We start from the raw sequence: 21,122 nt of genomic DNA, 5'->3' as shown, positions 1-21,122 counted from the left end.
TGGGGAGGTGGAGACATCCAGATCCCTAAGGATTGATGGTCAGCCAGTTTAGCCTAATTGGTGAGCTCTAGACCCAAAGATAACACCTAGGATTGTCTTCTAGCTTCCATACACTCATATGTACACACACAACTCATATGTACACACACACACACACACACACACACACACACACACACACACACAAACAACAAAACCACTGACACCAAATGCCAGCAATAGTGGGCTTGGCCAGCTCTATTGTGAAGGTACCCACCTGTCTGTTCACTAGGAGGAGGAAGGGAGACAATGGAGGTCCTTGGGGAAAAGGAAAACACACAAGGAAAGAGCCTTCTACACCCAGGGAGAAGCTCTGACTGTTCTCTGTCCATCAAAAGCCCTTTGCCACTGTGAACCCGTCATCTCTGTTTCTGGCCTCAAGTTGCGACCAGAGGACTGGTGGCTATCCTTACCTGGCTAGCTGTCCTCCTCCCCCAACCAGTTCCTCCCAGCTCCTCCTGGGTGGGATGCCACAGAAGACCAGAAAGATGGGGACAGATGGATTGTTGGTTGTGGCTGAAGCTCGGGGGCCAGCACAGGACCAGCACCTGTCAGAACAGGGTCCTGGACTCGGGACTTTGTCTTTTATCTAGACTGAGTCTCAGCCAAATGGCAGAACCACTACAGGGCCTGGCCCTGGTAGCTTTAGATGAACCCACTATAAAAGGAGAAAGTTCTTTGGCCTCTCTGCAGCACTAGGGTCCTCTGACTATGCTTAGGCTTCCTCTTACCTCAGTGATGAAGGACAGGTTGACGAATGTCTTTCTTAGGGTTTCTGCTGCTAAAGAATAAGAAGGAAGAAGTAGGCAGAGTGTGCCGCCGGCCCTCCCCGGCTAGAGTAATCTACAAGGTTTCTTCCTAGGCTCCACACCAGAGATGCTCTCTAACTGAAGTCCCTACAGTAGAGCTGAAGAGAAGACACAGGACACATGCAATGATTCTGGCCCTGAAGGTGGGACTTGTAGCCCCCAGGTGCATCTCAGAGCAGCGCTATTCAAAGGGTCCTCAGGACCTGTATGGGCAGGCTTGCCAAGGGCAAATTGTTCGATACCAGTCCACAGCGTGATAAGTCCAAAAATCGAGAGTGACTATTTAGAAACTTGGATGGGAATTTGTCCTTGCTGTGACACCCAAGCAAGTTGTCAATAAACTCATCTCCTTGAACTGGGTCTAGACTGATCCCAGTGTTGTCAGACTGGCAAGGTGAATCACGGGGTGCTGCTGGGACCACATGCCAGGCTGCAGAGGACTGGAAAATCCCCATGGTCTTTCTTCCCGCTGGGTAGCTGGAGGACAGAGCGCCAACTGGCTCATTATGGAAGGCCTCATGGAAGACACAGTTTGAGTGACTGCTGAGCTTAGCATGGAGGGAAGGAACAGAGAAGACTGCTGATTCCATGAATGTAGCAGGGCCCCCTATTTGAGCTTTAGTGGGTGCAGGCTGCTCATTGCACAGTATTTCCTATTAATTCCCATCATTGTCCAGGTAAAGAGGGTACAGAAGCCTAGAGAGACTTCCCGAAGGTCACTCAATCAGGAAGTGACAGAGTTGACTCCAAGACTCCAGCTCTTTTGGCATTGGGGATAGTGCTCCTTCCTTGTGACACTCAGGGTACATATTAGCCCTGCCATTCCTGGCCTGGGTCTCACAGTGTAGTAGCAACATTTACTTCAGATCATGGGGCCCAGCTAACTGCAGAGAAAGGATGCAAGGCCATCCCATTGCCACCCACAAGGAACTAGGGGCATGTGACATACACTCAGGACAAGACCGTTTATAGGAGATAGCAATGCTACTGTTCTGAGCCACTTCTGCATTTCCTGGCTCCTCCTGCCTGGCTGTCACAAGGATCAGAACACCTATGATCCCATCTGGGGGGACAGAAGTGACTCAGGCCTGCTCTGTGATACCCCAGTCCCCAGCCTGGGCCCTGGCCTCCCCTTGATGATATTTCTCCAGAAACCCACAAGATACAGACCCACCTGTCCATGTGTGGGCCGTCCCTCAGCATATGCCAGGAGACACAGGGCTGAAACCTCTGAGTGTTCCTGAGCACTCAGCATCAGGATACAAAGCTATCCTTGGGTACTAGAGAGAAAGGAAAGGCCAGAATGACCAACATATTCATGCAAGCCAGCTTCCTCCCCATGCCTGCTCAGATCTCATGCTCATGTTCAATACTTTTTCTCCTCCATTATGCAGTGAAGCCTCTACTCTACCAGACTGTCTGTCTTGAAGACAGACTTCCCTATCAAAAGAAAACTGTCCACCCCAAGTCGTCTGTGGACAAGGCTGGCCCTTCAGTGCAGGAGTCGGTATAGTCCCAGAGGGACCACGCCCTACTTGTTTTCTTTCTTAATCCCTTCTCACCTGCCAAGACCTTCCTGCCTCTGTGGCTGGCTGGGCCTCCCTCTTTCTCCCATCTATGCCCACTGGCTGCCCACCAGCAATGCCCTCATGAGAGAAGGGGGCCACTGAGCCAGAAAAGACCTTCAGGCAACCACTTAGCTCTTGCCAAGAACATTGAGAAAGCAAGGGACGTGAAAGGGAAGGATTACACCCTGTCCTTTGTCAGATGACACTCTTGTGCCTGTAGTCAGCTCCTGTTCTATCCATTTACCTGGGCTGGCTGCATTTTATCTCTGTGGCTCTGTGTACTTGCCCGGGACCTTGACCAGTAAGCTGTTCTCAGTCCTCTGAATGCCATGACCTCCCAGTGCCTAAAGACTCAACCAAGATTCCTACTATGCCTCATGACAGCCTTATATCTCCGTCAGGGGTATCCTACCACGGCCCTGTGGTCACATTACACTCTTGGGTGGTAGGCTGGACACCTCCAGCACTTACTGTATGTCTCAGACAATTCTTTATCCAAAGTGTCCCAAAGAAACCAAAAACTTGGGTACCCCTGTGCCCAAACACAGAAGAAAGACTCCAAAGCCAGTTCAAACAATCTCCTCCCTGGCCCGCAGCAGTGAAGCAGCTGGACCTGTCCACCTAGTTTCTCTTCTGGACTTTGACCTAGGTGCCCTGGCTCCCCACCAGACCAGAGCTCAGAATGATCGTGGAGAGGAATAGGTGCCACTCAGATCACCTCTGGGCTTCTGTAGTCACTGTTCCCTGGACCCAGCAGACCAGTGACAGGGTCTGTTTCCATAGCATCTCCATGTGGCCCAGGAACACATGGTGGATGGCTGCCAAACCAGAGGCATCTCATCAGGTGTCTCTGGGGACAGGGACCTGCATCCTGGAGCAGACTCCTGACATGTCCACTGCACATGGAAGGAAGGACCTTTCCCAGTCCTGAGATGAAATTCTGAGAGGCTAGGCTCCCTCTTGTCCCATCATCCTGCCTTTTAATTTCATGGAAGCAGCTCCTGCTTCTAGAATAAGTGGCTAATACTCTGCTTCCTGACAGACCCCAAGGAGTTGTTTGCAAAATAATTTGCCTGTATCCGAAAGTTAATCACACAATATTATCCTCCTCGGAAAGTGTCTATTTTTACTGACAAATGTTTCCACATGTCAGTGTGGCCTCTGACCTTGAGCTCAGCTGTAGGCTAGGGCTCTAGCCTTTCCGGGCTGGGGGTGAGGGGTGGGGTGTGGGATGGGGGGTGAACCTTGAAAAGCACTAGGGATGTCCCCTCCTCTCCACTCCCCCTTCCCCTTTCTCCCTGTCCTTCTCCTCTTCTAGGTTTTTGTTTGTTTGTTTTCAATAGGGTCTCATGTAGCCCAGGCTGGCCTAAAATTCACTATGTAGTCTAGTACGACCAACAACTTCTAATCCTCCTGTTACTACCTGAGTGCTGGATGACAGATACATAAGCCACCATGCCTGGTTTATACAGGGCTGAGAGTCAAACCTAGGATTCCTTGTATGCTAGGCAAATACTCTACAAAATGAACTACATCCCCATCCCCTCCCCCACCTCCGACAGCCTTCCTCAGACTGGGGACATTGGTAGGATATCTTATAGACCACTCTGTTTCATACTTATGAAGGGCAGACCATATGCCAAACCCTTTAGGATTGTTTCATGCCACACTCAATAATGCAGGAAGTCATGGTTACCCTATTTTCTCAATTTTGGGGAGAGTGTGTATATGTGTTGTGCCGTGCGTGTGATATATGTGTTGCTAGTGTGGATGAAGCATGCTCATGTATGCACGTGTGTGGTTAGGGCAGCGATGGATATCAGGCTGGCTAGGGAGCTTCAAGGATCCACTTGTCTTAGAATGCACCACACCTCTCCAGGGCTGAAATTACATAGGCCGCCATGCCCAAGTTTCCTTCCTCTTATCCCCTTCCTTGTCTTCCCAGGTCTGTCTCATACCTTTAAGGCCATCCCCTGGGGGAAAAAAAGAAGAAAAAAGAAAAAGAAAAAAATGTAAAGAATGAAAGAGGAAAAGAAAGAAAGAACAAAAAAGGAAGTTCAAATTGTGTTGCATGTATAGTTACTGGAGCATGGTCACACTCCCCATGGCTAACCACTTAAAGAAAAGTGAGTCCTTCTTTACCAGTGTCCCCACCAGAAGCCGTCGTTTATGAAGAGCTAGTCAGTATCTTTATCACACATTTTAAGAGTTCTCTTTGATGGTTTCTGGTCTAGGTTGTTACTTTTGGAGGATGGAGGTTGTCACAGAAGCCCCCCCCCTTCCTCCCTCTCAACTGTGAGTTGGCTGTCACTGATACCACTGCAGAAGAAGCTTCCTTGTCCCTTACAGTCAACAGGAGCATGGAGTCATAGACTTCCACATGGCATCTGATGACAGCATGGACCACAGACACCCACCTGACCTCTGTATGTCTAAGTTTTTATCTGTGGGTTCTGGGAACCCAAACCCTGTCTTCCTACTTTCATGGCAGGTACTGTACTGACCGAGTGTCATCTTTCCCGTCTTTTAAACCATGAGGATATCACTCAAGAGTAGCATCCCTACTTTCTCAGAGCCTCGTAGCAGAGTCGAGGGTCCACCCACATCTGCTTCCCTGATGGTCCCATCTTCCAGAAGAAAATGCCTGGTCTAGAGCGAGATGTCTCATGATGAACACTTTAAGAGGACTTGGTGTACAGCTTGCAAGTGTCTCCAATGACTGGGGCCTCTAACACGACGGGGTTATAATTAACAATTCATTATTTGACCAGAAAATTGCAGTCAATATCTCCACCTGACCTGTCCCCGATGGGTTCTCATTTTCAGACAGTCCAGAAATGGCGGGATGGAATCTGAGATGAAAGACAGTACCCTCAGCTCTCCTTCCTCCTTCTGGGTGGAAGGGGAGAACCTCGAAGGGCTCACTCAATTCTTCCAGACTCCCTACGGGGCTGCTTCACATCCCCTCGTAGGCTCCAGGTCACCGGGGTGAACTGTAGGAATGTTTGTGGCTTTCTTTTCTCTTTTAACCACTGGGCCAAAAGTAGGCTTCTGGGGTTTTCTGTATCTCATGTGGCTTTGCTTTTCCTCACCCCCATTTTCTGTTGTTTTATACAAACAACATATCTGGTGTTTGCTTTGCTGTTTCATCTTGGGCTCCTCTGTTTTTTAGGTGACAGCCAAGTCCCACCGGGCAACAAGGATTTCTTTATCCCAACTGCATAAGCTAAAAGGAGGGGTGGCGACACCACCCTTATCTTAGTCCCCAGGTATCTGGTAAACACCTACTGTATTTGTTGGGCTTCAGGCTCAGTGGTGAAGGTGAAATACTGGCTAGGCCTACTAAGGCCCAGAGAAGAGCCCTTGGCTGCCACACACTGAGGTCCCCAGAGGAAGAGGAACAGAGCTGGGGGATTCAGTGTCCTGGATCTGTTCTTCCCACGTTAGGTTGCAGCCCTAAGGAGCTCGTGGGAACCTCTGAGAGAGGCCAGTGAATCAGGGAAGTCAGTTCCACACTCAGGCTCAAACAAAGAAACTACAGCTCAGAGAGGGAAGGTGACCTACTGGAAATCACACAGCCGGTTGGATGCAGAGCTAACAGCAAAGTCAGACTCGCTGACTGCCAAGCTGATGACTTACCAATTTCTCTACTGAAACTCTCGGCCTTGCACCTTGCTCCTCTCAGGAGGCCTTAGGTCCCCACCTTTCCCATTCTCTAGGACCAAAGTTCAGGCTCTTGCTAAGAATTTGGACATTAACAGTGGCTCCAAAGGGCACATTTGACCCCTAAACTATTTCTGTGAGGCTGATCTTTGCTAGCTGCTGATGCTCCCCAAGGAGTCAAATGTCAGCAAGGGTAAGAAATGGATTTTTCACTTGAGCTCCAGGCCTGTGACTTGCTTTTCATGTCTGTGCACATTGAGAAGAGGCTTATGTGCCAGGTTTCTCCCCAGGCTGGATATCAAATCCCACAGTTTGCCCTCGTTTTGGTCCTCCCCTTCCTTATTCTGCTTCAGGTCCGTGGTCAGGCCACTTCCTACCCACAGCCCACAGCCCACAGCCCACAGCCCACAGCCTACAGTCCCAACCTGCTTCAGTTTTTTGCCTTCTATCCTTCCCAGTGCCTCTAGAAAACAGGAGTCCATTATGACTCAAGCAAAGAAACGATGGTGAAAAGAGAACCACACTTAGCACTTATGGGCATTCCACAGCAACGGGCAATCTCCCTTTGAAGGCTCAGAAATGGCATGGGACAAAACTGGGGCTCTGACATAGCCAGGAGGAGTGCTGTCCGATGGTCACAGCAATGCCCAGACCTGTTCTTATAAACAGGTCCTGCAGAGATCGTTGTTCAACTTGTCACCGCAGCGTGTAAGGAGTGATGTCACAGCCATTTCCTCCTCTGCTCTAGACTTTGCCTAATGCTCCTAAATTGCTATAAACAATAACAGCAGCAATAAAACTGGCCTCCCTGGAAGTCACTGGACACTCATTGTCCTTTAAGAGCACACTGGGGCCTCGTTCACCCCACACAGTCACTATCCAGAATCACCTGTCACCAGAACGTAGATCTGTCTCGTGAGAGAGCAGCTAGTGGGTGGGTCACAGAAAGAGGGACCATTTCTCCTCTCTACACTTATCTATAAATCATACACACTCATGCACACACACACAATCCACATGTGCATACACACGCCTCATCTTTCTTGAACTCTCCCACAATGCTCTATAACAAGTTCAATGAGAAACCCACACTATAGCCCCCGAGTGATCCTTTTCCAAGCATGGCTTGCCTGTCAATCATCAGTGAGAAAGCTGGTTTTTGCCTGATCTCCAAGTTTCCTAGATTCATATGTTCAAACTGATGAAACTCTCAGGCTCTCAGCTGGTAGGGACTGAGAGTGAGATTTAAGCTTGAATTAACAAAACAAAGTCTTAGGCGGGAGTACCTGGGTTTGAAATCTGTGTGCAGGCACTAAGGGTAGGGTCGGGCTTGCTGACTGCCAAGCTCATGGTGCCCCTTTCTGAACAAGTACGCCTGGGATATAATTCTTACTTCTTGGACTGTTATGACAACTACATGACTTAATATTTATAAAGCAACTAGACCATCCCTGGGAAACATGTGCGTGTCATACAAACACCACATTCACTGGTCCTCATTCGACATTTCCTGAGCACACACTGAATGTGTCAGATGAGAGAAGTCCCCCCCACTCCCACTAGCCAGTAGAAACAAGAGAAAAAAGAGTCTTTTATCTTAAGAAGATGTGGACATGCTAAACAGGTCATTACACACAATTCTAAGAATGGCCTCAGAAAGAACATGTATCGCTTTCCATATATACTTGAAAAAAAAATAGCCACAGCCCAGTCTTTTGAATTTGCTTAAGAGACTGCATTTTAACCCCTTTGTGAATTTAGATCAAGGCTCAGAACTCAGGAAGCTTTGGGGAAACGCTTCTATTGATGCTCATCTATAGAACCTCCAAGAGCCTCCGCTACCTTCTTTGCGGAAGACTTTGGTCACCCAAAAAAAAATAATCTCGGGCTCCAGCCCTTAGGTTCACTGAGACTCCCTCAGATTTGAAGATAACCTTTGAGCATTTGGAAAGGGGGGACATGGGGACCTGAGTCACTGGTGAGCAGAGCAGTCGGTCACATTTTAAAAGCGTGGTGGTTTAACTCAAATGCTTTTCGGACAAGTAAAAGCAGTCGGTTTAATAACTGACGGAAAAATCAAAGTCAGTCAATTCGCACCGCTCCCAAATCCACTTACGTTTTTTAAATGCAATCGCTTTTGAATGTCCCTGGCCACAGTTAATGCGGTGTCTCAGCTTATGGCTCAGGAGGTCCATGTCAGCCCTGAGCGGTCCGGAGACCCAAGCATGGCAACGGGGGCTGCTGGGCGGCGGCGCCCAGGCCCACTCACCTTCTCCAGCACCGGCGGTGAGGTGCTGGTACCCAGTGAGCGCGCGCTCTCTGGGACGCGCCGGCAAAGTGGCGCCTGTCCTTAGGCTGAGGGCCTGGTTGAGAAGCACCTAGCTCTTCCCAGGCTCTGTCCACCCCCGCGCAGCCCCAGATCGCCCCCGAACTTTATCCAGCAGGCGCTGTAAACGCCTTCTGGAGACTTTTCGAAACTCTGGGCTTCCGAACCGCTTCTCCGGCCCGGTGGCAGGAGCGAGCGAGGCGAGAGAATGCGTTGCGCTCCGGGGCTGTGGCTCCCCGGAGGACCGGCTGGACACTGGGGCGCGCGCACCATCGCCTTTCGGAGATGCTAAGTGGATGAAGGGCCGCGACGCGCGGGCCTCATCTACCTCCAGAACCCGAAGCTTTCTACGGAGGGAAACCGGCAGGAAAGAGCGCCCGGGACCGGGACAGGGCCGGTTCCGAGGGTGTCCAGCAGGGACGGGATCCCATCCAGAACCTGAAGGAGATTGCGCTTCGGCCCCAAAGATTGCAGCGATTCTTCGCGCAAAGCCGGTTCTTCGAGTGGGCGGACCCCCTCCTCTTCTGGCACGCAGCGCCTTCACCACCACCCTTTCTTTTTCCACCAGAGTTGTCCCTCTGTCTCCGAAGCCCGGCTTCAGAGGTCCACGTAGAGGACATCAGGTTGAGTCCCAACCTCCCTGGTGGCGCCGGGTTCCCCGATCTCCCCCACCCCGGCACCTCTGCCCACGCCTGTCCTGAGCTCGTTCGGCCCGGAGCACCTCTGATCACTGGCAGGTCAGTCCCCTCTTACCTTCACGAGCCGGAGCTGCGGGCGCCGTCCCATCCTCGGGCTCGCTCCGTCAGCGTCCTGGATGCTTGGATCGCTCCGACATCCCAGAGTGGAGGGCAGGCGGCTGCGGTCTCCGGTGGGCGGCCGCTCTCCCGGGCCGCTGAGCTGCTCCCAGGCTCCCGGCTTCGCACCCTCCCGCCCCGCCCCACGGCAGGCACTGGCTCGCCCTCTGCGAGCAAGTCTGGTCGCCTTCTCCCTACTCAGCTCGGCCCACGGCCACCTCTCTCCTGCCTGGAGCCCGCCTAGCCCGGTCGCCTCCCCCACGGTCCGCCTGCCTCTCGCCTCGGCTCCCCGCCCCCTCGCCTCGCGTCCCCTCCTCTTTCTCCCTCCTCTCCCCTCCGGTCCCTCCTCCGCTCCTCACCCCTTTGCTGGCTGCCGGCTCCCGCCTCCTCTGTCCACTGTCCAACCCTAGGCCAGATCCCCGCACCCTGGCCGTGCTGAACCCCCTCTCCCCGCACCCTGGCTTGCAGCAGTGCGCGGGGCGCACAGGCAGCGGTGGCGGCCGCAGCAGCTAGGGGAGAACCGGGGATTGGGGAGGCGGCGGCTGGAGAGCAGGCAGCCTTTCTTCTCTAGCCTCTTGTGAGGCTGGATGTCCGGACCAAGGGAGTCCAGGAGATCTCGGGGTACTTGCGGGTCTCGAGGGAATTTAAGAGGCTAGTAGGAGCTGGGGAATAGGGCGATCTCCACAAAACTCAGCCTGCGTGGAAAAAGAAGCCGAGAACTACATTTGGGTGGTTCCCGCCCTGCAGCCATCCAGGAGGTTCACCTCCGCCCCCACATTGGTGAGGAGGGGAGGCCGGGCCCGAACCCCCCTCCCGTTCCGCGCGCCTTTGGCCTAGACACACCTAGGATGTGCTGAGACACTGAAGCTCTGCGGAGGCGGGAACCGTTCCTTTTTCAACCCTTCGTTCACTCATTCATTCATTCATTCATTCATTTTTGGAACTAAGCGTCTGTCTGTTTGGTCCAGGCCCTACTTAGGATCCCCAAGATAAGTGGAGACAGTGGGCTGGGCACCTAGACTGTAAGGAGGGCAAAGCGGGGCGCGCACTGCGCCGCAACGCTGTGGACGCAGCTGGGAATCCAGCCCGCAGGGTGTGCAGGGGGCCACAGCGCCCCCTCTTGGCCAAGCTCTCGGGGCTGGAGCGGGCTGTCCCGCCAGACCTCCGGGTCTTCATCTAGGTTGGCTTTCTAATTCCACTTCCAGCCTGAAAAACAGCTCTCGCCACCTTCAGGCCAGTTAGGTGGATTGTTCATTTGATTTCCTCCCCTCACCCCGCCTCTCCTTCCCCAAAGAGAGCTAGAGAAGGAGAAAAGGAGTCTCGGGGTAGAAACATCTTCACCTCTCAGATCTGGGTCTCCAGAGCCGGTGGTGGCTGCTCTTGAGTACCCAGAAGCACAGAGAGGCAAGATGCTGGGGGGTGGGGGGTGGCGGCTTACCTTAAAATCCAGCGGAACCTGACTGCTCTGGACTCCACTTTGTGCAACCCCTCTCCCTTACACTCTGTTCTCAGCACACTGGACAAGAGCCACAGCTTAGGGGCCCAAGTGATAGTCATTTTGGAGCTGGAGTTGAGGTAGGTCATGTGATAGTTTACTGGTAGGAAAACTGAGGCACAGGGGAGCGTGGCTTGTCCAAATCCCCACCGTTGGTACCCTCCTTCCTAATTCCCAACTCAATGTCCGTGGTGGTCTTGGCTCGGACGGGGTTGTGGTCGAGAAAAGCATTGACTAAACCCACTGGTCACATTGGCTTAGCCATTGGGAATGCACATTCCAGTGAGGCAGAGTCCCAAGTCTTCAGATTCAAAGCAGTGACTCACTCCAGTTAGCCCCAGAGAGACGGACATATGGACATACTAACCAGACTGCCAACTTACTGTGCCCACTGTTAACAGCAAAAGGAAAATGCAGAGTGACCGGGTAGCCTACTGGTCCTGGAGTCAGGCAGACTGGGCTGGAGTCTTCTCTTCCAGGTTCAAACTGAACAGCTCTAGAAAATAATCTAATGGGGGCCTCAATATTCTGACCTATTAAATGGGCACAGGAATGCGTACCTCCTAGGGTTGTTGGAGGGGAAGTGCTTGGCACAGTTTCTGGTGTATGGCCCCTCTCGTGGTCATCATCAAGATAGAGTGGGTCCAGTGCTCTTCCAGGAAATTCTTGGCAGGAAATAGATTCTTGAGAAGGTCTCTGGAACCCTGCACCGAGGGATGGGAGGAGGGAGAGGAGGAGAGGCTAGCTGGTCCCCAGGGCCACATCTCAGTCCTGGCCTTGGAGCACAGTCCCCCCGGGGGAGAACAGCCTGAGGGCTGCCCTTCCCTGGATTCTGATTCTTGGGGCTCAGTAAGCAGCAGATTTTGGCTCTGAGCTCTCCCTCCTCCCCTTGACATGATCTTTAAATATGCTAATGCCATCAGTTCACAGAAATCAGCTCTGGTTCTTCTGGCTCTGAGCCTCCGCCCTGAAGTATCTCCAGCCAGTCCAGCTGTGTCCAACACGGTCACCCTGGTTGTGTTAATTCCCTGACCTAACCTCCGTCAGGACCCCAGGCTGGAGCCAGGGCTTGGGTTTCATGTCAGGACCCAACTTGTTCTGAGAGCCACAGTTTAATAGTTCACAGTATCCCTTTGTATTGGTCTGGAAACTGCAAAGCTTTTACTTTCAAAGGTCTGGCTCTCTGCTCTGCTCTGTGGCAGCTTTACCTCTGCCATCCCCCCATCCCCACAGTCTGATGTCCAGGGCATCTCCTACAGCCTCGGCACACCCTGCTCTGGGCCTGCTTGACCCATCTGAGCCTTCTTTCCCCAGCCGGCGCCTTCCCTCATTCTCTTCCGGTTCTCTCCCTTACCCTGTATTTAGTCTAGTCTAAGCAGGAATCAGCTTTCTCTCCGATAACACTTCCACAGGAAAGAGCGGCCTAAGTAATCAAAACAGCCTTCCAGGTATCAGAGAGACATAAGTACAGTGGCGGTGTGTGTGTGTGTGTGTGTGTGTGTGTGCATTGGAGGACACTCCGGTCAGGCAGAAGGTCTCCACCCTCTCAGATCAGCTGTGACTAAGAACCAGGTCTATTTATTTATCGCAGCAGGGTCTCAGTAGCCCAGGCTGTCCTGGAATTCACTCTCTAGCCCAGACTGGCCTCTAACTCATGGCAATGTCCCTTCCTCAACCTCCCGAGCACTGGAATTACAGGCATGCTCCATCAAACCTAGCTATTTTTAATGTTCTAATTGGTCACAGCTGACACTACTGCAAAAAAAAAAAAATGGGAATAAGTGACTAGGAAGTGAAATTAAAAAAAATAAAAAAATAAAGACACAATTAAGACCCGAGGGGATCCAGTAGACCCATGCAATTCTACCAGATTGCTTAGGCATGCCTGGATGCGTATTCTCTGTTTTCTGCTAACCTTGTCACACCTTGGCAACACAGTTGGCAGACTCACATCAGTTTATAGATCATACTTGCCACAGCCCCAGTCCCAAGGATGGAGCCAGGAAAGTGGCCTTGCAGAGAGAGCTGTCTTTAAAAATCCCAGGAACACTGGGAGACAGTGTCATTCCACTTAATCAACAAACATTTAATGAGCAGCAACTATGTGCCAGTCACTGTGGGATGCCAATGCTAATAATGATGAATGTGCCAGGGTCCTAGTCCTCAAGGTGTTCACAGCTTGGAGTGGGACACAGACACTTGGATAAATAATTAAAAGCAAAATTGGGTCAACAATAGGCTGGGCACACTATGTCCTCAGAGGCAGGAATATTAATCCTGCCTGGGCCAATAGGGAGTGAGTCTATAGAAGAGGCAAGGCTTTTGAAGGATCCGGAGGGAGGGAAGTATCTGTTCAGTACCATATGCCTCCTGCTGTCAGTAAATAAAGTGTGTAAAGTACTTTATGTGCAGTGCCTTGTGCCATTTACGCACACTCTCTCTGTCTCTGTCTCTGTCTCTCTCTCTCTCTCTGTCTCTCTCCCTCTCTCTCCCTCTTGTCACTTTTTTTGTGACAGGATCTCTCTGTGTAGCCCTGGCTATCCCGAAACCTGCTCTACAGAACAGACTGGCCTTAAACTCAGGGATCCACTGGCCTCTGCCTCCCAGGTGCTGAGATGAAAGGTGTGCATCACAGCCATTCACGTTTTTTTTTAAACCATCAAGTGTGCCCTTTTCAGGACAGTAATTTGTCTGTAGATGAAGAGGCAATTCTTGCCTAGTGTCTGTCTCACCACAACTGAAGTAACTCCAAAGATGCTCAATTTCTTCTTAGAATCCAAGACAGGAAGCTGTCAGGAGCAGACAGGTCTCTAATCAAAATGAACCTTAATACAGAAATGTTTGTAATGTCACTTCTGTGGACTTCTGATGTTTTGAAAACCAACTATCCATGTAAGGCAATCTGGACTGTGGTCTGTTAACTCCTCTCAGCTATTTCTAAATAAAATATAGAAAACACCCTAACAATAAACTCAGAGCCATGAATTTGCTATAAGCCCTTAACTCACAGGCTAACCATCTCAAATCAGTTAAAAAAGTTAAAGAAGGACTGGGTCTAAGCCTGATATTCATTCTAAAGCCAAGAAAAAAGCCAGGTTCAGAGATAAGTCTTTTAGTTAGGAGAGATAACAGAGGTTCTGGTTAGTCAACAAAATGATGGACTGGGTATTAGGTCTATCTTGTACCTTACTGATACAAATTGGTATAGCTATGCTCTAATTGTATTTTGAGAGAAAAGTTTTATCTTAACAGGAAGAGTGATATCTAGGAGGAGCTATGGTGGGAGGAGTAAGGAGAGGAGGAGGAGTAAGGAAAGGAGGAGGAGGAGAGGAGGAGCTAGGAGAGAGAGTGGGGGGAGGGGAACATGGAGGCCGATGTTCGAGTGTCTCCGCCAGTCAAAAATAGTTGGTATATCTAGGTTGGGTATTGGGTTACACTTCTGATTGTATGGGCATCTTGTTATTGAGCATTACCAAACTTATAAAGCCTTTGATTAACATTTTTTAAAAAGTTACTAATAAAAAAAATTAAAAAAATAAATTCTTTTTAAATTTTTATTGATCATTATTCTGTGTGTGGGTGTGTGAGTGGAGGCACATACTCATTCTCCAGCCTCTGTGTGGAAGTCAGAGGATGACTTTCAGAAGTCAGTTCTCAATTTCCACACTTAAAAATTAAGATGATTATTAAAAAGTATCAGCCAGGTATCGGTGGTGCACACTTTTAACACCAGCCCTCTGGCAGGCAAAGGCAGCTGAATCTCTTTAAATTTCAGGCCAGCCTGGACTACAGAGTGAGTTTCAGGTCACCCACGGCTACACAGAGAAAACCCTATCTCAAAAAACGAACAACAAGCAAATTATTATTATTTATTGTGTGTGAGAGAGACAGTTGTGTGAGCATACATGCTATGCCATACATGTGGAACTCAGTGGACAACCCTGTGACGTTGTTTCTCTCCTTCCACCTTTACATGGGTTTCCAGAGATTTAAATCAGGTCATTGGTCTCAGACTTGAAGAGCATGAATCTTCACTTGCTGATCGTGCCACAGTCCTTTGTCCCATTTTTGAGGCAGGGTCTCTTGAAGTTCTGCTTCTGTTGCTTCCATTCCAGGCTAGCTGACCCTCGAGCTTCAGGGGATCTCCCTCCCATCTCTCTCCCATCTTGCTATAGGATCATGTACCACAGCATCTGGCTTTTATGTGGGTTCCAGGGATGAAACTCAGGTCATTAGACTTGTGTGCAAAGTGCACTTTTACCTGCTGAGCCATTTCCTTTGATTTTCTCCTTTTCTTTAGAGAGAGAGATTATTATATAGCCCAGATTGGCCTTCAACTCACCAAATAGCCAAGGACGACTTGACCTTCTAATTTTCCTGCCTCCTTTCCACAAGGTCTGGGACTACAGGAATGTGTCACCGTGCCTGGTTTATGCAGTGCTTCGGAAAAACCCCAGGACTTCCAGCAACTGTTTTACCAACTAAGCCATGCCTCTGACCCAGCTGCCATTTTTATTATTAGATATTATAAATGGCCATCACTAACATTATCCTTCTAGAGATGTAACCAACACTGCCCTTAATTTGGGGGTGGGGTTCTGGTGTCACACTAAATGGAGGAAGATAACCTAGATTCAATCTCATTGCCTTTGTCAGAGGATAGAGTTTTCTGGAAGAGAAGGACTGAGAGGAGAGAATGTGGACAGGCAATGGTGGCAGGAGAGGGAGACGATTCTCTTAGAGACCAGGCTTGGGCATAGGAGGCTGGCGGGAGCAAGGGCAGCCTGGAGAAAGGGCTGATGTCTCTCATTTGCTCCTTTAGAACTACAGGTGCCGACAACAGGTTTGGGAAGGCTGCTTTCAGGGCTTGGCTTTTCCACAAACGTTCCTCATTTAATCCTGACAGCAGCTTTGTGATGGGGTCCTGGCAACCTGTTACAGATGGGAAAGCCTCTCAGAGGCTGGACAGCCATGCTCACACAGCTGGCTAGAAACCGGCAGCCTCATATCCTTGACTCCCACGCTGGATGTTTCCAGTGTACCATGGAAAGATGGCTTGAACCTGGTCCTCTAGGGAGTTGCACTGTGGTTTAGAGGGGCCCTTGGTTCCAGGAAAGTGATACCTTGGGATAAGACAGACTATGGATGGGGTTTGGCAGTGTCACAGACAAAGGAGAATTCTTGTAGCTCCTCCTTGCCTTTCCCCAAGTGTGAGCTCGCATCTATCAAGGGCAACACATACACTTATCTGTGGCACAATTACCATATATTTGCATTTATTAAGCAGGGACAAGAAGGCCTTTGACATTTATGGTTGGTTCTTTTTATTACAATTGTTATAACTTTATTATTTAAAAATGTGCAAATAAATTGTATAGAAGTTCATTGAGTTACATAGATTTGAGGTCTGGTTAATTTTGGTGTATAATATTTATTTGGTTATTTTAAAAGAAAACTTTTTTTTTTCCTTTCAAGATAGCGTTTCTCTGTGTAACAATCGTAGCTGTCCTAGAACCTACCTGTAGATCATTCTGGCCTCAAACTCACAGAGGTACCTACCTATCTCTGCCTTTCAGGTGCTGGGATTAAAAGTATGTACCACCATGTCTGGCTCTGTAACGAAACATTTTAAAGGTGTGTGGAAATAAAAAGGTTTGCACACATGGAAAGGTATCTTTAAAAATTCTGGAAGTAGAAAAATTTTTTTTAAAAAAAGCAGGGTACACATCCACATATCTCTACAAAGAAATTATCTCCCTCCAGAGGCCAAAGCCAGAGCCGATAGACCAGGGGTCCTTTTGTGTCCAGTCCAGAAGAGTCTTTGGCAATGTCTAAAAACAGTTTTGATCGCCATGGTTGGGGGAGTTGTTGCAGGTATCCAGGGTCTAGGGATTCTGTAGGGATATCCTACAAAGTATAAAATGGTACACCCCAAAACAAAGAGCTACCTGGCTCGAAACACCCACAGGACATCTGTGCCAACCAGTGTTGCAGCAGACTTGGCACTCCAACAAACTAGGGTCCAAACCTAGATGTCCCATTCTGCATGAATCACAGAGGGGCCTCATTTTCTTCTTAGAACAGTGTCACCTCTAGCATAGAGTGCCCAGTTCTGCTCCTAGCACCCACACTGGACAGCTCATAGCCACCTGTAATCTCAGTTCCAGGGATTCTGATGCTCTCTTCTGGCCTCTGTACACATGCAAGTGTGTGTGTGTGTGTGTGTGTGTGTAGACAAATTAAATCTTAAAAAACAAAAGTCAGGGCCTGTCTTTTGGAGATACAGACTGAGATATTCAGAGGAAATACCACGATGTCGTAGATTTACACTGAGTGATACGAGAAGAAATGGAGTGGGTGGAGATCCTGATGAAACCAGATTCCGTCGTTAATAGTTGAACGTTTAAGAACACATTGAGCTTATCTACATAGTCATGAGGGATTGCATGCAGCTCTGTGGTAGAGCTTCTGCTTAGCAGGCACGAGACCCCAGCTTCAGTCCCCAACACCAGAACAAAGAGCCAGCCATAAAACTCAGAGCGTGTAGGAGCTGCAGGGACGCTTAGGGAACTGATAGACTGCCGTTTCCAGACCATTTGCAGTGAACTCTACGTTCCCAAAGAGACGACTCCAGGAATGATGCTGGGGGAAATTCCCTCTTCCTCCTCCTCCTCTTCTTCCTCTGCATCCTCTTCTTCCTCCTCCTCCTCCCCCTCCTCTTCTTCCTATATAGTCCACGACGACCTCAAATTCACAATCCCCCTACCTCATCCTTCTGAGTGTTGGGATCAGAGGAGTGAGATATCACCATGCCAGGGTGTACTTCCCTTTCAACCAATTTAAAATATTATTTTATCTGTTTGTTTCTGAGACAGGATCTCATGTAACCTGGACTAGCCTTAAAGTTGCAAAGTCACTGAGGATAGTCTTGAACTTCTGACCCTCCTGTCTTCACCTCCCAAGTGCAGGGGTGACAGGTATGCAGCGCCATGCCCAGTCTATGTGGTGGTAGGGATTGAAGCCAGGACTTCATGCATGTTAGGCAAGTACTCTACCTACTGAGCTACATATCTGGCTTTTTTGACAAAGGGATTCATATTGCCCAGGCTCTGTTAAACTCGGAAAATAGCCCAGACTGGGCTTGAACTGTTTCTCCTATGTCTCCTTCCAGAGTGCACCACTATACCAGGTGAAATGATTGTTGTTATTATTACTGTTGTCATTGTTTTGTTTTGGTTTCAAGACAGTGTTTCTCTGATAGTCTTGGCTGACCTGGAATTCACTCTGTAGACCAGGCTGGCCTCAAACCTAGAGATATCCACCTGCCTCTGCCTCCTGAGTGCTGAGATTAAAGGTGTGTAACACCACCATCCAGCCTGAAACCAGGATTTAGTCGTGTTCTGCAGGAGATCTCATGCTGGCAAAGGGTTCTGCCTAGGGAGTGAAGAGTTTCCCTGGGCCAGCTAACACGTGTTGGAGAACACAGCTGGCTCAGCCAAGGCGTCAGCTCTCAGCCTCCTGCACACAGTATGACGACATACTGGCTTCTTTCGGCATGGATGCTGCCCATGGTCCTTGTAAGACTAAGGACCTGGGGTTGAAGTCCAGTGGGGGCCTGGATGGACTGTGCCATCTCTGCTCTAAGTTGGCTGAGAACATGCTTCCTTTCTCTCTGACCACCCATAGCTTGATTTCTAAAGCTGGGTCTGTGGCACTGAGCCAGTCTTGGCTTTGCTGTCTGCCATGTGGCCAGGGCCCAGCAGCTCAGCTGGACAGGGGCCAGTGCCTCCCAGACACACCTGAGCCAGAGAAGCAGTGAGTGAGAAGGGTCCAGCCAAAGGCCACACAGCATCAGCACATTCTGGGAGGGAAATCCTGTTTCCCCTTTTTTTGTCTGAGTCTGTCCTGTGTGATAGGCTTGTGGGGAGATTATACCCCTATGTCGTCAGATGAAGGTGGTGAAGACACTGGGTCCCATCTGCAGGCTAAATGCATAGGGGGCCACTGAGTCACATGGTGAAGGAAACTGTCACATTGTAGTAGAGGTGTATGGCCAGAACTCTGGCTGGGCTAAGAGCACAAAGGAGAACAGGCACCAATTGAGAGTAAAGAGGAATCAATGGTCATGTGTTCAGTGAATCTTCTGTTTGCCCTCTGTAACTTTACATTTTTCAATTCTTATTTTTAATGATGGTTCTTAAACGCTTTAACCTTCCTTGTAGCCCACCACCCACCAGAGGTAGTGGAGAAGAAAGGATATGGGGAAGTGGACCTGTTTAGAAAGGTTCTTTGGAGCAACTCCTGTCTGTGTTAACTGGAAATTGTCAGTTCAGTTCACAGGTTAGCAGAAGCAGCTTGATCCACTTGCAAACATTTCATGAATACGCCAGCCATCCAGTTCAGTAGAGTCGGGTTAGCAACAGCGGTGACATGACCTAGCAGAGACAGCCAGGCCTCAGCCTCAGCTTAAAGTCAGCAGGAGGGAACAACAGGAACACCAGGAGTTTTCAGCTGTGCCTCTCTCAGGGAGGTGAAGATCAGTGAAGATTCTAGACCCACAATGTTGCACAGCTAGCTCTATAAGCAAGCCGAGCTCTGTCTCCGTCATTCCGTGAAGTCTTATTTATACCCTCCAAACATCACGTGTCCTCCGCGTGCCTTGCCTCAGCACGTGCATCCAATCAGCCTGAGTCCAAGGAAGCAGCAAGAAACTGCAGCACACCATCAGAAGTCTTTTGGTGCATTTCTCTCTATGGTGTCCTGACAAATGTAGCTCAAGTATGCAATGCAGGACAGACCAACACATGTGTGTTGTTAGCAAAGAGCCCTTTATTATGTGTCCTTTCATGTGCTTGGTTTAGCAGAACATCCTCTCTCTTGTGTCTGCTTCAGCAAAACATTCCTTCACGAGTCTGCCTTAGTCTTTCACCTGTGTCCACTGTAATGAAATGTTCCTTCACGTGTTTGCCCCAGCAAAACACCACCCAACCAGCTTTCCAAAGAACCCTCAAGTTTCCACTTCAGCCCTCCACCTCTACTCTTCCCTGTCTGCTCTGTTCCAGGGCTGGAGGAAGTAGCTCTTACCCATAGACATGTTTCTCTTCCCGATTCACAACAGGTAGATTTAGCCAACAGGAAGCTCTGGCTGGAGACGGCAGATGGCTGGGGATTTATCCCACCAACTCTCCAGCTTCGAGTCAGCCATGGTTAGCTGTGGTTCTTGGCTGAGGCTCCCTCCTGGTAGCTCTGAGTCCTCTAACCTAGACCCTTGAGTGCCTCCAAACTGAAGGACTTTTCCTGAAGCCCGCCGTCTGATGGAAGACCCTCCACTGCCCTGGGATAGCCAGACTGATCTCCTTCAAATCCATGACTTGCCATCCAACTCTTTTGTGTACTGGTGCCCACCTTATGTAAGGGTTGTCTCCCTGAACCTGCCTTTCACCCTGGCCCAGTTGTGCTCTTGCTATGTGACCTTGGGAAAGTCACATTTGTCTCGGGGTCTCTCTGTGACATGGTCATTGACCTGCTCCCCCTTTCCTACTGTGATGCTGTGTGGTGGACCTTGGCTGGCTTCTCTTGTCCCTGTTAGATTTGCTCTGAGTAGATAACACGAGAGAGTGTGCCTCATTCCTCCTTGCATTCTGCATAGCACCTAGTGGAGGCCCCTGCATCGAGGATGGAGAGATGGAGGGGTGGCTGGGTGGGTGGATGATAAATCTCCCTGCAGGGACAGAGGCAATTCATCCCATACCTCTGAGATGATCGAAATCTCTCCTGGGAATTTGCCCCCGCCTCTGCCCACTTCCTGGTAGATCCAGCACGTTCTCATTTGTAACTTGTTCTCCTGGGCAGACTATTCTCTCTTGAATAAGCCATGACAGTCACACTTTAAAGGAATAGCATGGATCACTGACCACAGCTGCTCCAGGATGGGTATCAGCTTTGGGGATTGAGGAAACCAAAGTTTGTATAGGATTCCTGTTTGTCCTCTCATATTCTTATTTAAACCGGAAGTTACTTTTATGATATAAGGTCTGGGGCATGGGTTGAAGGTCAGTAGGTCAGTAGGTCAGTAGGTCAGTAGTAGCCTAACAGGTGTGAAGAGCTGAGCTCAAGGCCCATGATGGAAGGTCAAATGTCTGCTGAGTGTGGTGGTCCATGCCTGTCAGCGTAGCACTTGGGAAGCAGAGGTGGGAGGATCCCTAAGTTTGATGCCAGATTAGGCAACAATAAACCTACAAAGAAAAGCAAGGGGTCAGAATGAAGGCGGGGGAATGCTGTGAAATACAGGCCTCTGGGCATGCCATGGATGTTTCACTCACCCAGCTAACAGCAGCTGTGATCACCACACAGTCAGCATCACAGCAGGAGTGGGGAGCATGGTGCTCCACCCCACCACACAGTCAGCATCACAGCAGGAATGGGGAG

The 21,122-nt window shown here is 49.8% G+C and overlaps 1 protein-coding gene across 4 annotated transcripts in view; it reads right to left on the bottom strand.

Annotated features, from left to right (window-relative positions):
- The window catches only part of Crhr1 (corticotropin releasing hormone receptor 1), a 42,667-nt gene extending 33,192 nt beyond the window's left edge, over positions 1-9,475 (bottom strand). For 2 of the 4 annotated variants that reach the window (XM_028780459.1, XM_028780461.1), the window contains exon 1: positions 9,159-9,475. In XM_028780459.1, coding sequence (XP_028636292.1) covers positions 9,159-9,191 — 33 coding nt within the window. In that variant the 5' untranslated portion in view covers positions 9,192-9,475. The remainder of the gene's footprint in view (positions 1-9,158) is intronic. The other 2 variants (XM_028780462.1, XM_028780460.1) reach the window with 2 other exon arrangements.
- Positions 9,476-21,122: the final 11,647 nt, after the last annotated feature.

The sequence above is a fragment of the Grammomys surdaster genome, unplaced genomic scaffold (assembly GCF_004785775.1).
Source record: "Grammomys surdaster isolate TR1022 unplaced genomic scaffold, NIH_TR_1.0 371, whole genome shotgun sequence".
Lineage (NCBI taxonomy): Eukaryota > Metazoa > Chordata > Mammalia > Rodentia > Muridae > Grammomys > Grammomys surdaster.
This window is presented reverse-complemented; position numbering and strand designations above follow the sequence as displayed.